At 38.8% G+C, this 10,453-nt stretch overlaps 2 protein-coding genes across 2 annotated transcripts in view; one reads left to right on the forward strand and one right to left on the reverse strand.

Moving 5' to 3' along the window:
• LOC103507536 (nuclear receptor-binding protein homolog) overlaps nt 1–6,243 on the reverse strand; it is a 12,660-nt gene extending 6,417 nt beyond the window's left edge. The window contains exons 1-2 of the mRNA XM_008472019.3: nt 5,611–6,243; nt 5,191–5,437 (exon numbers count right to left, since the gene is read on the reverse strand). Of these exons, the coding sequence (XP_008470241.1) occupies nt 5,191–5,396 (206 nt within the window). The 5' untranslated portion in view covers nt 5,397–5,437; nt 5,611–6,243. The remainder of the gene's footprint in view (nt 1–5,190; nt 5,438–5,610) is intronic.
• A 2,498-nt stretch (nt 6,244–8,741) lies between these two features.
• On the forward strand, nt 8,742–10,178 carry LOC103507535 (U11/U12 small nuclear ribonucleoprotein 35 kDa protein-like). The gene has a single exon (XM_008472018.3). The coding sequence runs from the start codon at nt 8,960–8,962 to the stop codon at nt 9,635–9,637; it is 678 nt and encodes a 225-aa protein (XP_008470240.1). The 5' UTR covers nt 8,742–8,959; the 3' UTR covers nt 9,638–10,178.
• Nucleotides 10,179–10,453: the final 275 nt, after the last annotated feature.

The raw sequence follows: 10,453 nt of genomic DNA on the forward strand, positions 1-10,453 counted from the left end.
AAAAAAAAAAAAAAAAAAAGTCCGACTTGCGTACTGGGCCTTTTTTGTTTAGTTTTCAAAAGGTTGAGGGATTTTTTTTTCATTACATGGGACAAAAACATTCCCCTGTTTTCCTAATTTTGCTCAAATAATTATGAAGTCCTTTTTATATGTTTCCTAACCCTATACTAAACCGAATAACACACAAAAATTTGATCATTTGTGAAGATCATATTGTATACTACCTAACCCTATCATTCCCAGAAAGTTGATCATTTGTGAAGTTCTTTTCGCGTGCTACCTAATCCCATCATTCCCAGAAAGTTGATCATTTGTGAAAGTTCTTTTCGCGTGCTACATCTTTAGTACGCAAGTAGTACTGTCTACCTGTAAATTTAGTACGCAAGTAGTAAACACCGATCCCAACTAACTGAAATGTACCTGTGTGACATATCATTTCGGGGTGCTTTGCTTTCCTAAATCATGTGGTAACATCAGTTTTTGGATTGAGATCATTTCACACGAATTTGCGAAATTTATGTACATTTATTCAATAACAACAATATTAGAACCAGAAGTGGCCTATTTTTACATTTATGTTTTTGAGGATATAATTAACAATGACTGTTATTAAGAGTTATTGTTGAAATGATATAAGTATGGACTGACTTACCTCCATATTCGGGAGCTATGAAATGCATATTCTTCATATTATCACGACATGTTTTTACATGATGATGAATGGTATCTGGCGCCACTGGAAAACACAACACACGTACAAGTCTATATAAAACCATGTAGGTTTCATGGAATAGTTGTGGTGATAAGAGTCAATATTAAATCATGGAATAGTTATGGTGATCTTTATAAATAAAATTGTAGATTTGTCTGTACATTGCTTAGAATCGTGAAATTTTTGGTTTTTCTTACTCCTTATGCATCCCCGATTCAAATTAGAAAATTTTCTGTCTGTCTGTTACGCTAAATAGACCTTTGGTTGTCCTCTTTTCACTAGAAAACGGCTCGACCGATTTTGATGAAATTTTTTGTGGCTGTTAAGAAAAGTGCTCTGGGTGACATAGGCTACTTAAAATTGTCACATTCCATCCTGATTCAAAATGGCGGCGGTTTAAAGTCATGCCTATTATGCTGCCCTGTGGGACATGTCAGGGAGCGCGTAACGCGACCGTGTGTGTGGTGTGTGTGTGGTGTGTGTGTGGTGTGTGATGAATGTGTGTGGTGTGTATGTGTGGTGTGTGTGTGATGGATGTGTGGTGTGTGTGTATGATGGGTGTGTGTGTGGTGTATGTGTGTAGTGGATGTGGTGGGCTGATGTGTGTGTGTGGTGGTCCCGTACAAAGGACGGGTCAACCACTATTATTCAATATAATTATAAAATCATGTACCTATCATTAAAAACAGATTATCAAAATCATGTAAAGCAAATGGCAAAAAACTCCAAAACCAACCCCCGTGAGTTCTGGCAATTTACAAATCAGAAGAAATCTCATAGACAGCAAAACTGTTTCATAATAAATAACAATGTGACATCAGATTCACGTATAATTGCTGATGCTTTCGCCTCTCATTTTAAGTCTGTATTCAGCGGTGGTCAGCCGGACTACAGCTGTAATTTTTCTTCTTCTTCTTCTTCTTCTTCTTCTTCTTCCTCTTCTTCTTCCTCTTCTTCTTCCTCTTCTTCTTCGTCGTCTTCTTCTTCTTCGTCTTCTTCTTCGTCTTCTTCTTGCGGTGGTCAGCCGGACTACAGCTGTAATTTTTCTTCTTCTTCTTCTTCTTCTTCTTCTTCTTCCTCTTCTTCTTCCTCTTCTTCTTCGTCGTCTTCTTCTTCTTCGTCTTCTTCTTCTTCGTTTTCTTCTTCTTCGTCTTCTTCTTCTCCTCCTCCTCCTCCTCCTCCATTTTCCTCCTCTTCTTCTTCTCCTTTTTCCTCCTCCTCTTCTTCATTCCCCTCCTCCTCTTCTTCATTCCCCTCCTCCTCTCCTCCTCTTCTTCTTCTCCTTTTTCCTCCTCCTCTTCTTCATTCCCCTCCTCCTCTTCTTCATTCCCCTCCTCCTCTTCTTCTTCTTCCTCCTCTTCCTCCTCCCCCTTCCTATCTTCCCTCCCCTCTTCTAATTCATCTTCAACCTCCCTGTCATCTCTATCGAATTTCTCTCTTTCTACCCCCTCCATCTTCTGACTACCTTCAACCTTTTACCTTTTCATGTGATGATCTTGCTCTTGCAATAAAGCAACTGAAAAAGAACAAAGGTCCAGGATCTGACAAAATTCCAGTATCTGTTATTAAAGACTGTGCTCCATCTCTCACTAGTCCACTTCTATATCTTTTTAATCTTTGTCTGTCAACTTCTATTTTTCCTGAATATCTTAAAGAAACCTTAATTACCCCTGTTCCCAAAAAAGGTAATCCTCAACTGATTTCCCAATACAGACCAATTGCTACATTGAATGTTCTTTCAAAACTTTTCGAAAAGTTGATTTTCAATAAAATTAGTTCCTATACCTATTCTCATATCTCCCCTCATCAGCACGGATTTACAAGAGCAAGATCAACAGTTTCTAATCTAACCTGTTTCCTTCACTCCCTCTCCTCCCTTCTCCCCTCTTCCCACCAAATTGATGTGGTCTACACCGATATAAAATCCGCTTTTGACCGGGTAGACCACACCATACTGTTATTTAGACTACATCAGTTTGGTTTTCCTATCTGCCTTGTCAAACTTTTCGCCTCCTACCTGGAAAAACGCAGACTCCGTGTTAAATACAAAAATGCACTCTCTACTCCTTACTATCCCTCCTCCTCTGTCCCTCAAGGCAGCCTTCTTGGAAATGTCTTTTTCCTTGTTATGATTGACGGGATAACCTCGGCAATTAAGCATTCTAAATACCTACTTTATGCAGACGATCTCAAAATCTATAGATCTATTTCTAATCCTTCTGACGTAGCGCTTCTCCAAGCAGATCTTGATTCAATACAAGTCTGGCTAAAGAATAACAAATTATCTTTTTGTCCACAGAAGTGTGAATATGTTCAATTCACTAGAAAACGTTCCGTTATCCCTAGTTCTTACACAATCGATAATATACCTTTAATTCTACAAAACAACAAAAAAGATCTAGGCGTAACGTTTTCTAAAACCTTTTCTTAACCTACATATTGAAAACATAGTAATGTCAAGCATAAAAATCCTTGGTTTTGTTATGAGAACGCTGCATAAAGTAGATGATCCTGATTTTCCTCCTTCTTTACAAATCTCTTGTTCTATCTAAACTATCATATGCATCTGTGGTCTGGATGCCTACCGCTCAGACTTACAAACATCTTATGGAAACTGTTCAGGCCTCGTTTTGTCGACGACTTTTCTTTCGCCTGAACGGTTTTTATCCCTCTTATCCAGAAGCTATCTCCTATGCTGACCTGCGAGAGCACATCTGTTTGCCATCCATAGAGTTACTACATAAAATCATATCTCTTCAAACACTCCATAGAATCTTAAATAACAAAATAGACTCTATGGACTTGGTGAACGATGTGCCCCTCGCAGTTCCATCTAATCGCACCAGGGCTCTTGGCAATGCTGATCTCTTTCACATACCTATTGATTCTTTCTCTCTGATTTCACCACTACTTCAAATGATGAAACTTTACAACCAATATCATAGTCACCTGGATCTATCTCTGACTCATCCAGAAGCTATCTCCTATGCTGACCTGCGAGAGCACATCTGTTTGCCATCCATAGAGTTGCAGCATTGACGTTAAAGTAGGGGAAGTGGAATGAAAAACACGCGTCGGGTTCGCATCGCACCCACGTCGGAATGAAAAACAGACCTACAGACTGTACCTACCTAATGCCGGAATGAGACTGAAAAGTCCCTTTACACCCGAAAGAGTGGATTTTCACTTTCTATTATTACAGTAAAGCAAAGCTATTTTTATACCTACCTACCTACTAGTAATGAGAAAGTAGGTAGGTATGGCAATCGGTCAAAATTTTCAAAATTGGGAAATGGATGGAAATATCCGTTTTGAGGTCCCCTGATTCCAAAAAAGTGGCTTTTAGCCCATGGTCCCAAATCGGCCGCCTACGTAATAGTTTTTTGTTGGTACGTGTGTACAGTAATACAGTAGGTATTGTGTACTGTCACATACACATGCAATAGAAAGTCGTGTGATGTTCACACCAGATTTTTGTTGGTTGTTACCAATAAATCTACCTAGAAATCAATTCTCCTCTACAACAAAACCTCTAACTCAACATTTCCTCCTTCACAGGCACACGGGAGCAAGGCATAGTGTACGCGCTAGGCTCAGCAGCCATCACCTACACCCTAGCGCGAGGCTGCGCAGACGGCACCATATTTCACTGCTCCTGCGCAACTCCATCGAAAAAAGCCACAGCTAAAGCCATTAAGAACTCCTTTCAGTGGGGAGGTTGTGGTGATAATGTCCGGTGGGGCGCGCAATTTGCGCGGTCCTTCACGGATATTCTCGAAAATGAGCGCGATATTCAGACGCAGCGCAATTTGCGCTTGATAGACGCGGCGATGTTCGACGAGAAAAACAATCGGAATTACATGCTGAATGTGATGAATCTGCACAATAACAAGGCAGGACGAAAGGTAAGTAAAAAAGGTCTTTTATTGTTGATTTTATGGAGATTTTCTCCATTTTTGTTCAACTCCAGATAGATACCTACCAACCATGAATAACGTTGTAAACGCTAAAGTAGGGGAAGTGGAATGAAAAACACGCGTCACTTCACGTCGGGTTCGCATCGCACCCACGTCGGAATGAAAAACAGACCTTTGGTGTTGATCTTTTGGTTTGACTGGGAATTTTGTCTCAGATGTGGGATTTAGTACTGTTTGCATTTATTATTATTATTTTAAGTATACTTTTTTCCCAGAAATTCCCAGCAGTTTCCGCGAGTTGAAAATTTTAAAACAAGTTTTACTTACAAATCCGTGTAATTTTCTCAGGAGTTCAAAGCTTTTCCAGTTTTTCACCAGCTTTTAAATAGTAACACAAAAAAAAAATGTATCAAAAAAAGCTTTCAATAACAGTGACTTCTTTAAAAAAAGGCAAGAGTATAAAATTTAGGTTATCACTTATCAACTGTGGAAAAAAAAAAAAAAAAAATTGCGAGGGTCAGTGATCAGTTGGGTCTCGGGTTTGAGATGATGCTTACTTACTTGACGTCCTCTACAAACTTCTCCAGTTTCTCGGCTACATGCACATGACACATCTTGAACACATACTTGACTCGGTTCGGGTTACTCGGGTCTGGCTCGTAATGATCTTCGGCTGAACTCGTGCCGGAAGAGGAGGAGGAGGGAGAGGGAGGATGGGAAGGGGCGGGGAGGCTCATATCAGCTAGTACAGTGTCAGGCCGGGGCATACGGGCTAGGATCTCATCAGTGATGGACTCACACTTCTTCTCTATACGAAGGAAACAGACAAAGACAAATTTTAGTAAATTCAATTAAAAATGACAGGCTGAGAGGTATTGCTTACAAGGAAATATATTTCGGAATTTGTATTAAAGTGGTATTTATCATAACAAGTTCAATAACCCAAGCTTTGTACTATCACACTCTCCTATAAGGTATTACCAGAACAATGCCTGACGAGCGCATGCGCAGACAACAGCTTCAGTGCATGCACCTCAAACAGAACAGCATGGAACAAGAGCTGCCCAGCCCGGGGTCTCAGGTTTGGATCTTGGTTGAGACAAGTGTAGATGAAATCCTTCTGAGATGCATCGTCCAGACTTTCTATCGTGGCGCGAATATGATCCTCTGTTACCAGTGTGCCTGAATCTCCGTTACCTAGGCAACCAAAAGTAAACAAAATATTCTATGTTATTCCTCTACATTAATATCCGTTACCTAGGCAACCAAAAGTAAACAAAATATTCTATGTTATCCCATGTACATTAATATCCGTTACCTAGGCAGCAACCAAAAGTAAACAAAATATTCTATGTTACTCAATATGTATACGTGTAAATCTCCATTACTTGAGTAACCAAAAGTAAACAAAATATCCGTTACCTAAGTAACCAAAAGTAGTCAACCAACCTGCCTTGGTGGTGTAATGGTAAAGATGCTCGCCTAGTTAACAGAATGGCGTGGGTTCAATACCAGCCAGGGACATTTCAGTCCTCTATGCGCAGTATAAATAAGACCTATTATTAGTAAACAAAATATTCTACACTAGAGAGCAATAAATTCGGGGCACCCCTATTTTTTGGTTTTTCTCAAACTGCTGCTCAGTGTTAATTTTTTTTCGGTAAAACCATTATAAATGTTTTTTGCTGTAAAGTTTAACCTACCATGTTGTTTGCCTCCTACCTGGAAAAACGCAGACTCCGTGTTAAATACAAAAATGCACTCTCTACTCCTTACTATCCCTCCTCCTCTGTCCCTCAGGGCAGCCTTCTTGGAAATGTCTTTTTCCTTATTATGATTGACGGGATAACCTCGGCAATCAAACATTCTAAATATCTACTTTATGCAGACGATCTCAAAATCTATAGATCTATTTCTAATCCTTCTGACATAGCGCTTCTCCAAGCAGATCTTGATTCAATACAAGTCTGGCTAAAGAATAACAAATTATCTTTTTGTCCACAGAAGTGTGAATATGTTCAATTCACTAGAAAACGTTCCGTTATCCCTAGTTCTTACACAATCGATAATATACCTTTAATTTTGTTTTTTTTTTTTTTTTTTTTTTTTTTTCACTCAGCATTGGGAGGCAAGTTATATGTTTGTAACTGAATTCTGATTAGGCAAAAGGCACCCAAGTACATAATTATTTTATATTATCATACAAGGATGGATTTTTTAAAAATAATTGTTCAGACACTCTTTATGAAAACTGCAAATAATTGAACAGTAAAAGTACTGTATTGATGTGATAAGCACAAAAGGATTTGTCTCAGATGGAAATGTATTATTATTGTCATTATAATTATGAATATTATGGTTATTTATTGAAATATTTAAAAATAAAGTAAATCTGATGAATTAATGAACATCAAAAATAAAAGAGATTTGTCTCTTGATTGGATTTTGGATCAATGCCTGAAGCATTCTCAGGTTTTTATTATAAAATTTACACCTATTCTGCACTAAATACTGAAGACCTTGTTTAGACTGCAGGAGTAAAGGGACTTTTCAGTCTCATTTCGGCATTATAAACAGGGAATATTCTATTCTCTTCTTTTCTATTCTAATCTCCTCCGGGATACTTGGACCAGAAAAAACACCATCCATGACCTAAATGACATCTTGAAAACATGGCCACTTCACGATTTAGGTAAGAACTTTTACGAGCACTTCTACAAAGGCTTGATTCAACTGGTTACTGGGAAGAAGCATTAACACCCCCTTATCTCAGTTCAAGTAAGTAGCACCGAGCTGTCAATGGTGAGTCATATTTCAATTTTTACAAGTTCTATAGGTCCCATGATCTAGGGAAGACCTTAGATTAGTTGTTGAATAGAGGCTGGAGTCAACTAGTTGCCGAAAGAAGCATAAACAAACACCCTCTTGTCTCAGTGACACTGATCTGTAAATGGTGACTCATGGATAATTATCCCAAGTGAAACATTAAACTGTTAATCCATGCAGTTGAACTATTAATGGGTTTCCTAATCCAGTACCTCCATTGTAATGAGAGAAATCCGGTACTTGTGCAGAAGTCATGTCAGTGGAAGATTGCTACCAAAGGAACTGGCATAAATGCACAGTGACCAGTGTTATTATAGGTTAGGTTAAATGCAAAAAGGAGTTTTCACAATTAGAGCAGTGATTAGTGTTATTATAGGGTTAGGTTAAATACAAAAAGGAGCTTTCTTTTCCACTGTTGTGACTTCTGCATAATTACCTACCAGAAATCCCATCAGCTACCCCAATGTCTATGCAAAATTTGTGTAAGTATGATCTATAACTGAATATTTTTTAGGGGGAGGATAGTAGTATGTTGATACAACAGAAATTACCTGTAAAATCTAAAACGTGCATTATTTGTGCTACAAACTTCTTCACAATTTTTGAGGATATCATACCTAGCAGTACATTATTGAAACTCTAAGTACCTACTTTCATCAACTGCATAACTTTTCTCTTCCCTCTGGTAATGCCACCACTGGTCACTATTCAATTAAAGTACCTAGTCAATTATAGTCCTCACAAGGGTAAGTGTACCCCATATTCTAAGCACAGAGTCCAAAAAAATTTCTACCTACTCAGATATTTAACCCTACACCTCCAGTGTGTCAAGTCCATACTCACTCGACCACAGAGGTTAATAGCCATAATTATTTGGTAGTTTTCCTTTTGAAAATTAACTTACCCCTAAGCTAAATTGTTCTCAACCTTAGCTTACCTCACAACCTTAGTCTGGGAGCTCTTGTGCGGAACTACTGTTTGGTCTTTGTGCTGGCTGATAAAGAGGGATATAAAAATACTTCTGCTAACGCATTGCACTAAGCTCTCACAGTGTATTGAATTATTGATCATTTCAATTGAAAATGGAGTTTTTTGTGTGGAAAAAACTTGTAGAACAATAGACATATTGACTTTTTTGTTACAAAAATATAAGTATATATATATATATTTTGATTATGTATGTGCAGTAAAAATGGTTTAACTTTCAAATATGATCATACAACACTTCCGTAACCTTGCATTCTTCCGATAGGTAAATGGGTGGGTACCTAATCATAATTCATAATAAATTCTTCTTCTTCTTCTTCTTCTTCTTCTTCTTCTTCTTCTTCTTCTTCTTGAAAAGAAACGGAAATTTCGTGGTCCATTCCAGAGGAATTTTTCCTTCGTAGGTATAAAGCAAGTTGTCGCTAAATATACAAAAATAGCAACTAATAGTACCTATTACACAATATAGGCAATATAAATTCTCACTATCGTTTGGTCAATAAATAAACGGAGAAAAATGTCCGACGAACAAAAGTCCGCGAAAAATTCACCTTCTTCACACCACTCGGAAGTTCGCGATTCCAAATCCTCCAGTCAAACAGTGGAACCTCGCGATGCCAAATCCTCCTCCGGCCAAACGGTGAAATATTGGTACCCCTACTGTATAACGTATGACCCGATCCAAGCGGGCAGTATAGACGGTACGGACACGATTCCGCACGACCGCGCCATCTTGCGGGCTCTACGGAGTACTTACAAACCCCACACGAGTTCCACCGACCCGACCCGAACCCTCTTCATCGGGCGACTGAATAAGAACTCCCGCGAGGCCGACCTTGAACAAGCGTTCGCGGAGTACGGGAAGGTCATTTCCGTGAGAGTAGTTCGCGATTTTGTCACTGGACACTCGAAGCGCTACGGGTTCCTGGAATACGACTGTGAGAAAGCTTGCCTCGCGGCTATAAGAGCGCTCAACCGGCAGAATTTCCAAGGTTCGGAGATCATCGTGGACTTCGAGTGTGGTCGGGTGCTTCCGGGCTGGAAGCCGAGGCGGCTGGGTGGCGGGTGGGGCGGGAATAGGAACAGCGGACAGTTGAGGTTTGGCGGGCGGAATAAGCCGTGGGTGAAACCGGTGCAGTTGATGAATGAGAGGGAGTTAGGGGAGTGGAGAAAACAGGGAGGAGCGGGAAGCTGATAGGGTAGGGTGAAGTTGAAAGTGGTTTCGAGGAGAGGTTATGTTTCGTTTGATGGAGACTTAATGTCTCTGTATAACAGAGGTTGTTGGTGACGAGGGATTTTCCCCTCCATTTGGTGACGAGCTCAACAACTCTTTTCCTAGCTTGAGTGATTTGGGAAGAGCCATCAACTCTTTTCCGTTTCAACGGTGCTCTTTGCGATTTTGCCTCTTGATTCGGACGATCTGTTGGGAAATGGATCTTTTCTTTTGAATAAACTAAAACTACCTTTCGATTTTAAAACTCATTTTCAGTTTGTACCCTCATGACATTGGAGGAAAAATTGAACCTTTTCTGTGAAATACTCTTGATTCGGATTTTTTTTTTTTTTTTTCAGTTAGATGAATCTATATATAGGTAGGTACATATTATAATTATGTAGTACTATGAATTTTTTCCAATTTTTCTAGATGATGATGGTAGGAGAATGAATTGTAGGTATGTTTGTATATTTTGTATAGGCTCTTCCAAAGTAGAAAAAACTGATGGTTTTGGTGGAGAAAATCTACTTTTTTTTTTCGAGGTTGTAATAAATAAATTTATTATAAATAGGTACCTACCTACCTAACTAAAATTTATAGGTAAATACAAAATCTAGAAGTTGGTATCTATGTATTTGTGTAGCTGTTAATAAAACAGATTCTTTTCTTTCTCAAATAAAATAACTATAGGTACTTACATTCAGAACTGGTATTTTTATTATTACCTATTATTATTATTATTATTGTCTGTTTTAAATTCTAGATTTTCAGTCGTTTTCTTGGACTGTAGGGCGT

Source organism: Diaphorina citri, unplaced genomic scaffold (genome assembly GCF_000475195.1).
Source record: "Diaphorina citri unplaced genomic scaffold, Diaci psyllid genome assembly version 1.1 scaffold320, whole genome shotgun sequence".
Classification (NCBI taxonomy): domain Eukaryota; kingdom Metazoa; phylum Arthropoda; class Insecta; order Hemiptera; family Psyllidae; genus Diaphorina; species Diaphorina citri.

Excerpts from the sequence above, each read along its gene's own strand:
- LOC103507535 (XM_008472018.3), top strand. The coding sequence starts at position 8,960 with ATGTCCGACGAACAAAAGTCCGCGAAAAATTCACCTTCTTCACACCAC.